This window comes from Scaptodrosophila lebanonensis, unplaced genomic scaffold (assembly GCF_003285725.1).
Source record: "Scaptodrosophila lebanonensis strain 11010-0011.00,11010-0021.00 unplaced genomic scaffold, SlebRS2 tig00000089-arrow-pilon, whole genome shotgun sequence".
Taxonomy (NCBI): Eukaryota; Metazoa; Arthropoda; class Insecta; order Diptera; family Drosophilidae; genus Scaptodrosophila; species Scaptodrosophila lebanonensis.
This window is the reverse complement of record NW_022060565.1, coordinates 3,681,855-3,698,853: the sequence shown is the minus strand read 5'-3', so window position 1 is coordinate 3,698,853 and position 16,999 is coordinate 3,681,855. Positions and strand designations below refer to the sequence as shown.

General features: G+C 37.6%; 1 protein-coding gene across 6 annotated transcripts; it reads left to right on the top strand.

Annotated features, from left to right (window-relative positions):
- The first annotated feature begins 917 nt into the window (after positions 1 to 917).
- LOC115627025 (proline dehydrogenase 1, mitochondrial) lies at positions 918 to 15,353 on the top strand. 6 transcript variants are annotated; one of them, XM_030522553.1, is made up of 13 exons: positions 918 to 1,060; positions 2,932 to 4,005; positions 8,680 to 8,801; positions 9,846 to 9,932; positions 10,009 to 10,190; positions 11,501 to 11,536; positions 11,948 to 12,012; positions 12,126 to 12,304; positions 12,545 to 12,719; positions 12,791 to 12,952; positions 13,022 to 13,213; positions 13,275 to 13,452; positions 13,546 to 15,353. In XM_030522553.1, exons 2-13 carry the CDS (start codon positions 3,364 to 3,366, stop codon positions 13,749 to 13,751), a joined length of 2,226 nt encoding a protein of 741 aa, XP_030378413.1. In that variant the 5' UTR covers positions 918 to 1,060; positions 2,932 to 3,363; the 3' UTR covers positions 13,752 to 15,353. The 6 variants fall into 6 exon arrangements, with proteins under 6 accessions (XP_030378413.1, XP_030378415.1, XP_030378410.1 ...); XM_030522550.1 differs by lacking the exon at positions 8,680 to 8,801 and adding an exon at positions 8,024 to 8,145 and having other exon boundaries at positions 920 to 1,060; XM_030522552.1 differs by lacking the exons at positions 918 to 1,060; positions 8,680 to 8,801 and adding exons at positions 1,303 to 1,320; positions 8,024 to 8,145.
- Positions 15,354 to 16,999: the final 1,646 nt, after the last annotated feature.

Sequence of the window (16,999 nt, the reverse complement as noted above, 5' to 3'; positions counted from 1 at the left end):
TCTCAATTCACAGTCACGCCTGTAACTATACTTGAAAAAGACCCCCCCCCCCCTGAGCATCAAAGAATCCCAGAGATGTATGCCGTCAGGTGCCAATCGATAAATTCACAATTTTCAAAAATGCGGACTTTTTTGATATTTTACAGCAAATACTCTTACTAGGTATGGGGTATACAATAATGTCGGGCTCATACATATTGCAATCGCTTTACGTTACTTCCTAGTAAGAGGAGCCCGCCTTGTCACCAGCCTTTCCCCAACTAAAAAATATCAAACTGAGCATGAATGCAGACTTCTAGATTCTTACGGATAGATAAAAGACTGTAATATTAATATACCTAAAATTGTAATAAAACGAAAGAGGAAATGGGTGAAGTATTCGTAACCAATTGAGTTTTTTGTTGGTGTATGTTAATACAGAAGGACGACAACTTTGTTTGTGGCGCTGCCAGACTGCATTAAGTGAACCACCCACTGTGTAAAATGTGGCATCACAAGGCCTGGTGTTTAAGCATATGTGTGTGTGTGTGTGTGTGTGAGTAAGCTTGAGATAACGGCGTTTCGCTTTACAGCCAACCGACAGCTACATAGATAAGATCGAGCGCTCCAATTGGACACAAATCGAAGATTTGTTTCGAGAAAATGGCGAGCGCCCATAATTTATAGGTAAACGCATTACAACCTTTAAGCACATGTATGTACACACTATGTATGTATAAATACATTTAACGACAGCCGGTGCGCTCACGTGCAACAGTCATAGAAAGACGATGAGCGCTTTTGCCACCGCTATACGGAATTTTAGACTCTCAAGCTTCGTGTATTCAGCGGCAAAGAGCTTTTTGGCCAGCTAATATAGCAGCGGCAGTTTTCACACTTCTGCCGCGGCCTCAAAGTTGGCCTTAATTTAGTTTGTTCGCGCACTCAGACCCTTATAGTTCAGTAGCCCGCAAAGAGTAACAAAAAATATAAACGTGCAGTTGCGGCCGCAAAATTACACAAAATTAATAAATAAAAGAAATACGAAAAAACAAAAAATACGGTTGAGTTTCCCAAAGAGGTACGAACACAAGTCACATTGAGTAATTTGTCAAAAAGGAAAAAATAGTATGACAAGTCAAAAAAAAAAATCAGTCAGTTACACAGACTAGAAATTTTCATTCAATGGGCGTATAGAAACTCGTCATCTTTCAACTTTCGGTTTGAGTTTTGTTTTTTTATTTTTCTAAAGCATTTTTTTTTCTAACCAGAAACGTTTTTATATTGAAAAGTGCATGAAAATTGGGCAGCGCAAAGAAAATTGAAAGTGTTCGTATGTATGTAAGTTTGAAATATCCATCGGTTAGAAGGAAAAGCTTAACAAAGTTTATGCATACATATGTAAGTATGTATGTATGTATATACATCATATGCGGAGAGAGGAAGAAGAAGAATCAAGCAGAACGAAAAAAAGCAGAAAAAACGGCGAGTAAAATGGCAACAGCGAGTCTGTTAGGGCGAAATTAAACATAACGTGTAATGTATGAATGTTGCTAGTGTATGTATGTTTGTGTGTGTGTAAGTGGCTGCATGACTTTACGGAAAAAAGACCTGCCGCCAGTCAGTCAGCCGCCTAGTGAATGCTTAGACAAATGTTATATAATAATTTGCTGTGTGCGTAGCAGCGAAAATCGTGAACCGTGAGTCAATAATAAACAGCAGACTCAGCAGTGTCAGAAACAGCAAGTGCAACAAGAAGCGCCGTTGTCAGCAAAAATATAATTTTTTTTTTGCCATTAATTTTAATTTTAGCTTAATACATTTTTTTACGCATCGTTGCATGTCGCCGTCACGTTTGTTGTTGTCGCCGAAGCTGACGCTAACAGCGACGCCAGCATTGTGCTTTTGTGCCAACCGCACTTTATTTTATTTATTTAGTGGCGGTAGAAACAGTAATGGGAACATTTTATTCCATTTTATTTATTTTTCTCCTCTGCTCTTTTGTAATGAAATCTTTGCATTGAAACCTGCTAAGTTTGATTTGATTGTGCGTCGCGTCTGTCGTGCATTTAGCGCGATGCTAATTAATTAAAAGAGGCAATCATGGTTGATTCAATGCTTGCTATGTAATATACTATAGAGTATACACAGCTATATACATACATTTGTACATACATACATAAATATACATACATTTGGGGTCCAATGACATTGCGGGAATACACGATTTGAATTAACACCAATTAGGTTGCTGTGCAGCACAACTAAAAGTTATTATTGTTGTTGCTTCCATTGCGGCGCATTTCAATTAAATTTATACCTTAAATGTACTCAATGTATGTGATTTAGTTTGTGACGTCACACAGCAAAGCTTATATGTATGTATGTGTATGTGTATTTTTGCGCCTTATTACGTAAGAAAGCGGCGAGCAGGAGGATATGGATGTGGACATGGACATTCGTTTCGGTTAATGCCGAGCCCAAAGGTACATGTTCTGCGAATGTGTGTGTGTGTTCGTGTGTTAAATGCGCGCGTGTGTGTTTGTGTATAAGCGACGAGTGATTTCGCCGTCATTTGCCGCTGCTGTTAGAATCGCTTTAGTTTGAACTGTGCTTTTGCCGTGGTCGAACGTGTGTGGCGTCGCAAAAAAGGAATTCAGCAGAAAAATCAAGCAAGAATCCACACAATTATCAAATAGAAAACAAGCAAAAATTTGTTTTAAATTTTATTTTATGCACATTGTGACAAAAAGTTGTGCTTTGCGTCTAATTTGTGTGTTTTGTTTGCTCTTCTCTTCCAACACTGCCATCGCACGCGCATTCTCTCTTGTCAACGATTGAACAAAATTTGCGCTCTATTTTCTCACTGTGTGGTACGCTCGCCCGCCCTCTCTCACTCACAAACTTTGCATTGTTGTATAACACGTAACAACAACAACAACAAATCGGCAGCATCTTATAGTGGAGGAAAAAAAGCTCAGCAAAAACTAGAAATATACAAAAGCAACAGCAATAATTTCAGCGCCGACGGCAACGCAAGCAAAGACAACAGACAGAAATCAGCTGTTCGAATCTAAATAATATTTTTTTTACATAAACAACGATAAAAACCGATACCGATTTGGCCGGACGGACACTCATACATATATACATATACGTAAGGCAAAGGCAGCCCATGTAGTGCTCGTGCTGCTACATAAAAAGTTTTGTCAATTGTCAAATTCAAATTTGCCACTAAATTGCAAATTTGAATAACCATCAAGCTAACGAACACAGGACCCACAAGTCTATTGCAATTTTCTACTTTACCCAACAACTACTCAACAAATAAAATTCAATTCAAATCGAACGATAACCGGCCAAAGGTGCAGCATCATCCCTGTAATGGCTCTACTCCGTTCCCTGAGCGCTCAACGTACAACAATTAACTTGGTCTATAGTCGCAACACCAGCACTAACGGCGGTACAGCGGCAGCAGCCGCTGTAGCCAACGGCAACGGACTTCGTCGTGCTCAGGCCCTACATACAACTAATAACAATAATAACAGCAAGAACAATAACACCAATGCCAACAGTGACGGATATGCAGCGACTGATTCGGAAACTGCCAATATTCTGAGCACTTTACGTCAGGTGTTGCAGAAGCAACATCAACAATTGCAGTGGCAGAATCTTGTGCTGAGCAGCGTTGTAGCCGGCAATGCTGGAATTGGTGGGGGCGGCGGCGGTGGTGGCGGCTTCTATAGCCACTCAACCACACGCTCACTGCACTCGGCTGCACGCAACCAGCAGGCTCAGGTTGCGCCAGCCGAGATCGCTGTTGATGATGAGGCCAAGCAACGCAAACGGGAAGCATTGAAGCCGGTCGAACCGAAGCCAGCGGGCACGCCCCAACGCGACCCCCTTGATGTTAGTTTCAACGATCCGCTTGCTGCATTCAAGAGCAAAACAACGTGGGAGCTGGTGCGCGCCTATGTCGTTTACATGATCTGTTCCAGCGAAAAGTTGGTCGAGCACAACATGAAGGTGAGTGCAATGCATACCATTTTAAAGTACTTCTTTCCATTCTACCCTCCTACACATCTATCCATTTATTTCTGCTGGTACTTTTGCTTTGGACCTGTGATTTTGCGTTCCTTAAAGTCCTGGTACCCGCTCACCACAAACTCATATCTCTATTTATCTTCCCTGGGCATCGTTAGACTTCTTCATCTCCTACTGGTATCTCAAATGATCATGAGATTTCTGGATTCAAGTTGCAATTAACTCTTTCCCGTGTTATCAGGTGCTTTTTACTTTTCACGCTATAGCTCTAGCATAGGCCTTTGCTGTTCAGTTTCTCAGATCTTCGTTTTTAATTCTACTTCATATTTTCATGAACTTAATTTTTTTATCTCAGTATTTTTGTTTCTTTTTTCTAAACTACAAGTCCTTATATCTCCCTCTTATCTATTATTCCGAGCTATGTTAAATTTTAGAGATCGCAGTTAGTGGAATTATATTCGATTGTAAGAGTGTTGCAGTCACTTATAGTCCAGTGAAAATCACACTAGCATTCAATTTCGTATTCTAACTCTATATTGTCAGGTTTGGACTAAGAATCTCGCGATAGTGATTCATTAGTCCTCAGGCCTGTTCCCGTTCCCTCAGTTCTCGCTTCCACAATGTAGGCAACTTGTTCGAAATAAATTGTTATACTTTCCGGTTTACAGAAAAAGATTAATTAGATTTCAAAAGTTTTCTTCGAATAATTGGCCAATGTCTCATTATTACATGTCATCTCAATCTTAAATATATATCGTGAAGAGTTTTAAGTGTTCACTTAGAATTCTCGTAAATAATTGCATTTCCTGTTACGATCATGTGCAATGTCTTTTGAAAATTCACACGATTATAATTGGAACATTTTATTATTAGCTATATTATGATATTTTACATATATGTATGTATGGAAAACAAAAACTAGTTTGTTTTGAGCGCATTCACTAATTAAAAATTATTATATATCAATTCGGAAGGGAACGAATTTGAAACCATCTTCGAAAGCGAAAGTAATTGCAATTTTATTCGAAAAGGAGAACTTGTTTTACTCTTAACATGTAATCGGAAAAGGGAACCGGCCCTTATTTACATATTCATATGTTTATTTCAAACAGATCCAGTGGGTGATTCTTATTCACGTTTCATGCCGTCTTTATTATTATTACGTTATCAATCAGAAGCTGCAATTTGTGATGAGTGATTCAATTTGCTTCCTTCCTTCTGTGATTGTCGTCTCCCACTCGCTCTCCTCCGCTCCCCCCAACACCCCCAACCCCAAACCCTCTTGTGACGCCACTGATTGATTTTGCAGTTGTTGTAAAATGTGAATGCAAAGCTAATTGCTGTATTTGCAAAAGCATGGTCAAGTGCACTATTGAATGAATGTGTGAATGAATGAATGATTAAGTGTGGGAGTGCTTAGTTGGCACAGCTGTGCGCCCATAAACACACTTACATACATAAACACACTTACATACATAAACACACTTACATACATAAACACACTTACATACATAAACACACTGATATACATACTTGCACATGCAGCGAGTCTTAAATGTAGATAGAGAACTGTTTGTTGTTGTTGGTGTTGTAAGTTTTAGGGGCCATTGTGGCAGCCATTTAGACGTCAGTCGACCCAGTACGCCAGCCTGATTGCTTGCTACGTCACCGCCACACACACACATGCACACACACACACACCCACATTTACAGTTGCATATAGAGGAACTGGCGATAAAGTCTGCGCCAAGCCCCTAAAAATGCGCCAATCAAAACTCAACAATAACAACAAAACGTGCAGCGATAGTGGATGGATGTTAAGTGTAAGTGTGCCTCTGTATGTATGTATGTGTGTGCGTGTGTGGGTTGTTCGGCTAAATGAACATTACGTATACGCTATGTGTTACACTCGTCATCGTCGTGGTCTCTTGGCCTGGTTGCTGTCATTTCTGATATCGGAAAAGACGCAAAGTAGTTCTATTCTGTAACGCACTCTCTATCTAGAGCATACTTGACATACAAATGTGCATTCGTACATACATACATACATATAGATACTTTATATGTATCTAGTCTTTATAAATTTGCGCATGTTTCCCTAATTGTTATTCCTTATATTATCGCTGTTTTGGCTTCTCAATTGACAGACACACCTGTGCTTTCTTTTAATTATGTGTGCTTATGTATATATGTATGTATGTACATACTCGTATATATGTATGTATGTATGTATTTACTGAACATACATACATACATATGTGTGTACATTTTTTAAAATTAAATTTTATTTGTTTTTAAGCACTTGTGTTTTTTCGTGCCCTGACAATTTGCACTTTTGCCAACAAAAATAGAAATAAAAACAACAACATACATTATTGCAAGGAAAAAATAAAAACTCGTCGAGTGCAGACAGAAAAAAGCTTTGCGAGCTCAAATTTTATGTAACCAGTTTTACTCCCCTTGCCCCCCCTCTCCCCCGACTTCCTGCCGTGCCTTGTCATGTCAAGCAATTCATTGTGATGTTTTATTTTTGTTTTTGAAACGTTTTTTGGCCCAGCCAGTAACCGGTTTGGATGCTTGTTGCCCCCGTCGTTTTGACAAATTGCACGTGCTTGCTTGGCTGGGAAGCTTCTCGATTGCCAATAATATCATTATACCTATATATCTATATAATACTGTATATGCATACAGACGTAAGTACAATGTAGGCTTTGATGTGTGTCTAACAGCGTCGATGCCGGAAATGTCTTGGTGTGATCTAAATCAAGCCATTGAGTTCAATTTTAGATGCAAATACGAGTATGTACCAATATAATTGCGATGGAAATTTGTTGATTAAAATAACTTTGTGCTAAAATGATCGAATTATCTAAAGAAATAGCCCTTTATTGGATATGGAATTCTAGAATATAAATTGTCGAGTCGCTTCAAAAATTGCTATAGTAAGTGCTATAACATCTAACATATAACATGAGGTATTTACCTGGGAACTTTCGAATATTTCCTTAAAGACATGCATGCAAATTTTGATAGCTTTAGCTTCAGTATTTTTCGAAATATAGTGTTGATTTTGGGAACTTCAGAGACCTCATGTAGCTTCAAGGATGTCTTCTTCTTCTTTGAAGAATATTTAAACGGATGAGGTTGATGACCTCTTTGGTTTAATGCAGGTGTTTCATCTTCTCTAAGACTCTTTGTTCCTAACGAAATTCTCATGGGTGTACATATATATGGTATATATGGTATATATAAGTATATATATTTATAGTTATTTCATTGTGTATGCTGCACGTGTATCTGTCGGATGTTTATCGTTTTTTTTAGCAATTGGCAAGCTGTCTATACGGGGTTACGTATTTTGTCACAAGACCTTGACTTGCAACAGACAAATTAAGCGTCCATATGGTGGTATTGTCTTTAATTGTAGCGTCTGTTGTTATGTAGACTTGACGTTTTGGCCACAATCCAAATGATTTATTACTCATAGAAGAACACAAAAGCAAAAACAAAAACATCAAGAGAAATTGTGATGTGAAATTCAATTCTCGTAATCTCTTGAGGATGATGCTGATGCTGATGTTGCTGCCGTCGCAGTTATGCTAAATTTGGCAACTGTGGGGGCCGTTGGATCCATATATATGTATTTATGTATATACGTACATGTATATAATACATTCTTGCCATGTCTCTGAATGTACTTAGCCGGAATAATATCCGACTGATGTGTGGGCAAAACGCTCTCGCTCTCACCATGGATGGCTGAAATATTTCAAGCGGGTTGTACTCTTAAATTTTTGATCGTTAAATAGCATTGCTTGTATTTCTCCTGATTGTTTGGAAGTATGTCTTATATGTCTGCCTTGTTAATGCCCCCCCTCCCTTACTGCCACATCCTTTCTGATAGTTAAAATGAATTGAAATTCGAAATTAATTTTATATTAACACACACATAATTAAAAATTAATGCAAATAAAAACCATGAACGCCAACAATTTCACAGCTTATGAAAGTCGCTAAGCAGATATTGGGTCAACGATTGTTTACATCATTGATGAAGGCGACCTTCTATGGCCATTTTGTCGCCGGCGAGGATCAAATCAAGATCATACCCACACTCGAAAGGTAAATGCAAAACGGTACCAAGTCATTTATACCCTCTTTTTTGTTCTTTTCTTTTTCTTTTCTTTTCTTTTCTTTCTTCTTTTCTCTTTTCATTTGTGTGTGCTATAAATATTTATTATTATTTACCTGCCGACGGCTTCTCTACATAAAAACCAATAAAATCAAAAACAACAACAACAACGAACACATCTTGCGCTTGCAATGTTTGTTTGAACGATTCCGATGCGGTTTAAATAATGTTTGATTTTTATATATATATGTATATGTATATATATTGCTATTGAAAACAACAACAACAAAACGACAAATACTTCAAATCGAAACACAATCAATATATAAACCGCTTACAACCCTCCACGACACTTGAATGAAATCGCCGACCGATTGAACCACGCCCACTTACGCCCTTACGCCCACACAAACAAATCAAATGAAAAATTATCGTTTATTTTGCGTTCGGCGTTTTGTTTTTCCACACCAACAACAAACCAACCAACCAACCAATCAAACAACCAACCACAATCCACCAAATAGCTTATGAAAGTTGCCCGCACACTGCTGGGCGGCCGACTCTTCGAGCTGCTAATGAAGTCGAGCTTCTACGGACACTTCGTGGCTGGCGAGAATCGTCACACTATTGTGCCCACGCTGGAAAGGTGCTTCAACGTTCCATAAACAATGCTACCACCCAAATTCCAATTAAATCACACACGATCGCAGCTAATTACTAATCCTTATACACAATCCCTACGCACCCATTGTGTGTGTGTGTGCATTATCCTGGCATGTCGCATGAATTGGACCCCTGAGCTCTAACAACACAACCGCAACTATACCGCAATTAAATAACATCAAATGAAGCCCAGAAGTTTTCGAAAACGCACTCCACATACCGTCCAGTCATATTTACATAATTACATGCCTCCCTCATACGAGTAGCACAGCCTATGCTAAAGCGAACAATTTCGAGTTCCATAATATTGCTTGATTAATTCTTCCTTGTTTTTGAAACATATAACTAACATATATGCCTATCTGTATACCTCTATACTCAATATTTGTGAGATCTAACGCAACACTACACTTGCAACAGCTTTTAGCATGCAAGGTCTGTTCCGCGAGAGGTAGAACTTATGATTAAATCGAATAAGCTTCAGATTTACTGTTGAAACCGTTTTTTGGACACTTGTAATACAGGCAGTTGTTAAACACTGGTCCAAGCACTACATTCTAGTATATATATGTTTGCATATTGGTGAACACTGTCGCCATTTCGATTGCACAGCTTGAATTTGAATCGATAACGAAAAGTGCGATTCAATGCGAGAAACGCAAACTCCCTTTAAAGACAACATCAACATCATAAAGCAGCCCCAAAATTAACAGAAGATATCTGCGCTCTACTTATCCTAATGAGATTTCAAAAGTTTTGAAATAAAATGTTTAAATATTGAAAAAGAGAGCACAATACAATTAACACAAAAAGAATCGACAATTTAAAGATATATTCTATAAGTTCTACTTTCAGAGGAGCAGATCTTTAGTTTATTTTCCAAATCTAATTTCTTTTATGTTAATTTTTTTAAATTGAACCAAATCTTTGTTTATGGAATATCCAATTAACCTCACTTATGAAAAGAAAAGTCAAAGAAAGCTCTCTCTAATACACATGAACTGCTCTCTCAAATATTCGATAACAGATTGCGATCGTTTGGTGTAAAGCCAATTCTTGACTATTCCGTTGAAGAGGATATCTCACAGGAGGAGGCGGAGAAGCGTGAAGTCGAGTAAGTGCCGCAAGTCCCAATTTTTTCTCATATTAGTCATACTAATCGAGTATATTTTGTGCAATTCCAAATTTAGATCTTCAGTTTCGAGTGCTGGCGATGTTAAAGATGACGGCACCATGCCGCAGTATCATGTCGATAAGTCCTTTGCCGATCGACGCTACAAGGTTAGCAGCGCTCGCACCTACTTCTATCTGAATGAGGCTACCTGTGAGCGCAACATGGAGACCTTCATAAAATGCCTCGAGGCGGTTTCGGGTGAGTGCACTTTATGTCACAGCATAGAGTCTTGTATCAGCTTCTAGCCGCTCCCAGCGATCCCATATACGTATATATTGTACATACCTGCATCAGCACTTAAATCTGCACCCAAACCTTTCTGCTAATGTGAAATGTTTTTGCTGTTTGTCTTTAGTTTTTAGCAGTTAGCTATTCATTCAAAATTCTTTTCGAAGTATGTATGAGAAGGTGTTTTATGATTTAAGCCCATTATGTTTTGTTTTCATCACACTGTTATCGTTTTTTCACAAATGGGGCTATGTTAATTCGTCATCTGTTGTTTTCGAGGTCTTTTCTAAAGTCAAATATATAATAGCCCAAAAGCTAAGCCTACTTTCAATAGTAAGGATAGCATGATATATAGGCTATCTCCATAAAAGTCGCACGAATGCTTTTTATTATTTCGCGAGTTGGTCTTGAGTTCATACACAATTCCCATTGCAAAGTTCTTCCAATACTTTCAATTAAATAGCAACAGCATGATGTGAAGTACCAGTCGTTAATAATATGACTCAGAAGAAAGATGTTAGGGTTTCATTTCCATTTGTCTTTAAAGACAATTGGAATTTTTGGGCTTTCAGTTCGTTTCATGGAGAATTTAAATTATGTTTGTGAAGTTAAAGTTATAGGAAAATAATATAAAAATGATATATTAGATTTGAAATTCGGAACGGAATTAGTAGTTGTAAAACTATTTTTGAAACTATATGGTTTGTTTTTTTTTTTTTTTTTTAAAGAAAACCAGTTTTTACAATAAACTTGAAGAAGAACAGTACAGTCCTTTAAACAACTATAATACTTCTAGTTGATAAACGGTTTATAGAACTCTTTTCTAGTATCATTGGCGGGACCAACTAAGCGTTATGAATGCGTAAATAAAAGGTTTGATTTGAAAAGTAAGCTGTTCTGTTCATTGCGGGATATATAGTAAGTAGTTGGGTTTAACATTTAAGCTTGTGGCTTGCCTGAAAGAGCTGTTTTAATATTGTATATTGTTGTATATTGTATAGATGATAATTATTTTGATTTAATTTATTTAATAATTATTTTAAATGAATTTCTTTTTCACATACATTTTGTTACCGTTTCGCTTCAAACAAACGGCTACAATCAATTTGGTCAAACGGGGCATCAATCAATGAATCAATCCAATCGAATCCAATCGAACCATACAAACTAACCCAAATGCAAACTAACTAACCCAAAACAAAATACCGAAATCGAAACCGAAACCGAAACTGAAACCAACTTTGCAAAACCGCTGGTTCCATATATAATTCCGTTTCAAGTTGACGATGCTAAAGTGCCCCGTGCCGTGGCCTTGGGTAAGCGTGTTCAAAACAAAATCCAGTAAAAAGTAATAATCTAAAAACCAAAACAATCAATCCAAAATGAAAAACAAAAACACTTATTTTGAACATTGAGCCGCATGGTGGGCTAAGCAGATGATTTCTATTGTTTTATATATATTGTAGCTTTTTGATCGGAGCCCATATATGTATGTATATATACGTGTATGTATGTGTAGAAGTAGTATTAGAATTAGTAGTAGTAGTAGTAGTGTGTCTGTGACTGTGTGTGTGTGTGTGTGTAACTGTACATTATTGCATGCAAAGATATCAAGATAAACTCTCCTACTCACAATCATCTATATTCCATATTCATTCATCATTGTGCTTCATCGATCCTCTCTTAAATGCTTCATTCATTTCAAATGTCGATTCACCATCCGACAGGTGCTACATTCGGCACGGGCATTACGGCCATTAAACTGACTGCTCTGGGCCGTCCACAGCTGCTGGTAAGTGTCGTTGTCGTTGTCGTCCTCCTCCGTAGGATTATTATCGTCCTAGTGTCGTATGTGTTTGTGTAATAAACCAAAAACACTAATTTATTTCTCGTCAAACGTAACAGCTTCAACTCTCTGAGGTTATTATGCGCACACGTAAATATATGGAGGATCTTGTTGGCGGTCAAGGCAATGTGCTCACCCATCACAAGACCATCAAAGATCTCGAGAAGTATTATGCTAGCGTTGGCGACAACAAGGACGTGCAGGAATTCTTGAAGAATGTGACTTCTGACAAGGAGGGGTAAGTAGTAGTTACACATAATTATTATTATAGCTACGTAGTGCCGTTTCGAAACAAAATCTGAACACATCTTTAAGATTTCTGAGACATGTACGTACGTCTCTGAATCACTTTCGATTCGGACTCCATTCCGAACAAATATTAAGTGCTTTGAACCAATTCTTTCTTACTTCAAGACAGCTTTAAACTGGTTTGCATAATCGTTATATATTTTTATATATTCCACTCTTTTTTTTATAGCATATTGCATCTGTTTCCCTGGTCGGGCATTGTGGACGAGAACTCTCAATTGAGCGATACTTTCCGTGTGCCCGATCCACAGACGGGTCAAATGCGTCGACTGATCTCACAGATACCGCCCAAAGAAGAGGAGATGTTTAGGAACATGATTCGTCGCCTAAACACAATTGTAAAGGTGAGAAAAAGTGAGCCCACTTATTCAGTCAGTCAGTCACTACAGCTATTTCGATCTATTTCGATTCACAGACTGCTGCAGAGCTGGATGTACGCATTATGATCGATGCTGAACAGACATACTTTCAGCCTGCTATCTCACGCATTACGCTCGAAATGATGCGTAAATATAACAAAGAGAAGGCCATCGTTTTCAATACCTACCAGTGCTACTTGCGTGAATCCTTCCGTGAGGTATGCATACTCCTGACATCCTTGACTAACTTTCCTTGATCTTTGCGTTGATCTGATCGTCGTTCTTAGGTCGGCACCGACTTGGAGCAGGCCAAGCGCCAGAACTTCTACTTTGGCGCTAAGCTGGTGCGCGGCGCCTACATGGAACAGGAGCGGGCACGTGCTCAGGCCTTGGGCTATTCCGATCCCGTGAATCCAAATTACGAAGCCACCACAGAGATGTACCACAAGACACTGACCGAGTGCTTGCGACGCATCAAGGTAGGCAGGACTCTTATCCCGTCTCGATTATACAACGAAAGTAATCACATTTTCCATGCAGCTCTTTAAGGATAGCGGTGAGGATGCCAAGAAGATTGGCATCATGGTTGCCTCGCATAACGAGGACACGGTGCGCTTCGCTATTGAGAAGATGAAGGAGATCGGAATCTCGCCAGAGGATAAAGTGATTTGTTTTGGTCAATTGCTGGGCATGTGTGATTACATCACATTTCCCTTGGGTGAGTTAAGTGCCCCCCCATTTCGGGTGCTTTTTATAATCATGAATGATGGGCGTCTATAACTCAAATGGTTATATATTTTTCTGTTCGCAGGTCAAGCCGGCTACTCGGCCTATAAGTACATACCGTACGGCCCAGTCGAGGAGGTGCTGCCCTACTTGTCGCGTCGTGCTCAGGAGAACAAGGGTGTGTTGAAGAAGATTCAGAAGGAGAAACGTCTACTCGCTGCTGAGATCCGTCGTCGTGCGTTCCGCGGTCAACTCTTCTACAAGCCGAAGGGCAACTATGTGCCCATCTAAGCGGTCTCTCTGACGATAATACCGACGAAGGCGGTCGATGGTGTTGCACATCGGGCACAGGCTGGTCGCTGGGCCATTCAAATGCAAAACAATAAAAGAAAATCAACTACACAACAACAACAATAATAACACCACGAACAAGAACAACAATAACAGCAACCATAACAACCATAACAACAAAAATCCTGTGAAACATGCGCAAAGCAGCTTTTTGTTATATTCTAAATGTTTTACTAAATGTGCGTTTAAATATATAAAAATATATATATGACTATATATATATATATATATACATTCTTTTTGTATGAACCAACCAAACGCATGCGAATAGTATGAAAGAAAGAAAGAGAAGAAAAGAGTAGGTGAAAGGAAAAGCAAAAAGTCGAATTGAAATTTTTCTTAAAATTGATTAAATTATGTAAAAATCATTTTATGTATCGTTGCAAATATAAACAAAACAGTTACGTGTGTATGTTGTAAAAACAAACGGCTAATATAAATAAATAAATGAACAATGTACAAGCGATGTGCTTAGACATACAATAAGAACTTGTCAAGACCTGCCTGCATGCGTACATAATTAACATAATTATGTTTATAGTTATAATAATTAGCGGCCGGCGATAGAAGAGCGCAGTTGTTAACGCATTGGAATCAATTTCTAGCATCTACTATAGACACATATATGATAGTCGCGACACATACGATTACCGACGACACATAACATACATAATATTATATAGCACACGATAAATAATTATGGCTGCGTTTTTAGTTTAGCTCATGATATTAGTTTGCAAGTTGACACACACGTTGACGATTGTTAGACTTTAGTCGAAACTTTAGGGCGCGCCTTTTTTTTTATTATCTATCTATATATACATATATTTTTTCTTTTATTTTGTTTTGTTTCTATGCAAATGTGATTTGATATTTTTCTTATGTTAAAAGAATCTATTTATATTTATACTATATGTTTGATTTATAAAGCCCAACCTAGTCCGTTTGATAAGACTAGGTTTTAAGCAACAATATGCGCTGGCTTGTTGGCATTTGTTCCTCTCCATGGGGCACACAACCCACAACTCTTTGTCTTTTTTGTTTTCGAATGTTGTGTGTTCAAATGGAGAACAGTTTGAGTTGATTTTTATTTAATTTGTTTTAATGCTAATTTATAATTGAACTCTCTCTGTATTTGTATATGTAAACATACTAGATACTAGAATATACGATACGATATAATGAAGCCATTATTATATGTAGTTCCAAGGCATTTTCATTAATTTTGTTTATAATTTCAATAAGAATCTGATGAAATCCACCCAAAAGTTTTGGCAGCTGAAATGGGACCCCCGAGCTCCTTCCCCAAACAAACACCAACGATGTTTTGTTGATTTTGTTTTTCGCACCTAACTGCAGATGATGAGAACATTATATAGGTACATAATGAATTCTATATGTGTGTACAATTATACATAAACAAATAATTATATGAATGTTAACTATTTCAATGACAATAATAAAATGTTAAAGAAAAACGAATGAGAAATATAATAAAAATCAACCGCAACTTCGGATGCTCGAAGCTTTACATAACCTTTCCAAAAGTTTTGTATTCCAATTTGCATTCTGGAAGCCTTCCTAATTGGAAACGTTTCTATTTCTTCTCATTTCCAAATTGCTTCAATTTTGTTTGTGAACGGTTCGGTTCATAGGTGGGACTTTATTTATCGTAGCCATCTAAAAATACAGCGCATAATTCTTATTCCAAATTTTATTACCAAACTTTTCGAATTTCATGTATTTGTGAATATGTACGTGTATTTCTGTGTTAAACTTGCAATAAACATTACAATGCAAAATTATTAATTAAATATGTTTAGATGTGAACCAAATTTGTAAACAGAGATTAATGCTGAGGTGTCTTTTGGAAAGGATATGGCGAGTACAAGACGAACGAACGAACTCATATACTACATACACATCATATTGAAGGTCATTAAGGCACGCAGTTATTCGATGCATCAAAGTAATGTACGAGTTCGACAACACTATTATTTATAATTCCCATTTAATCCGTCGTTGATTGTTTAGTATTCGGACTTAACCCCAACATGCTTATACTCTTACTTAGAACAAATCCACTGCTTGGGTCTCGAAACGGCATCCCACGGGCTTCGAACGGAACTTCAATTTCTTTGGAGGAATCCTTGGGAATCCGTCGCGACGCCTACCTCTGTGTATTATGTACAGCATGGTGCATATTCGGTCTACTAGATTGACATCGCCTCCTTTTTAATGTGGACGGTGTGTGGGAATCGAATCATCACAGTCAGCAACAGGAATCAAAAAACGCGAACTTCCCATGTACGTAACGTTGAGTTTAAGGTTCAAAAACCAAAATAGATTTATACCTTTTACTGTAAAAGTTCACTTTTTAATCCGATGTTGAATAAAGTAAATATTAAAAAAAAAACTCATCAAAATTTGATTTTAGTCATTCATAAATATAATCAGATCTTATCCAATACATTCTGAATAATTAAGGAGCAAGCTAGATATAGAAGAAGTAGCTAAGTGTTAGATACTAGAGCTCTGCATCGCAATAATTTGCACCCAATTTTATTTTATCTTAATAGTTTGCTTCTCAAAACAGTCAGAAATATATCGTCAATTTTAGAGGTGACTATATTTGATAGTGGAAAGCCGTTAGTGCGTCGTGAGTGTAAACTGTCAGGATGCATAGCTCTCCAAAATTTGTAGTAATTTGGGGGTGGTTTAAAAGTGTGTACATATTTTGCGAAAAAGTGTGTCCACTCTTTATTATATTCCAAGCTCGTAGGAACAAAACTGCAATTACTTTGAATATTGGAATCGAAACCAGCAACTGATTTCGATCTTTAATAGATATTGTTGTGATGATATTAAAATTTTAATGGTATTAGCAGCTTAGCAAAATAACAATAGTTGGTTAAAGTAGATCTGGAGCAATCCTCCATTAGTGACTTGTTCCAAACAAATGGGAGTATTTCAGGCTATAAAAAAAGTATTCATTGTAGATTCTAGCTCTAGGAACCTCATCAGGAACTGCTTTTAAGACAAAAAGATAAAAGTATATGGTAGAACACAATTTAATAAACTGGAAGGAATAACTTAGATAAAGATAACTTACATATAAAGTTTGAAAAAACTTGGAGCAAAGATTGGAAGCCAGAGGATTTTCTTCGAGCGTTGAGTACTGCGTTCTG

Coding starts and splice junctions, on each gene's coding strand:
- LOC115627025 (XM_030522553.1), top strand. CDS start 3,364: ATGGCTCTACTCCGTTCCCTGAGCGCTCAACGTACAACAATTAACTTG. Junction 9,933..10,008: donor GCGGAGAAGCGTGAAGTCGA/GTAAGTGCCGCA, acceptor TTCCAAATTTAG/ATCTTCAGTTTCGAGTGCTG. Junction 11,537..11,947: donor GCCCCGTGCCGTGGCCTTGG/GTAAGCGTGTTC, acceptor ACCATCCGACAG/GTGCTACATTCGGCACGGGC.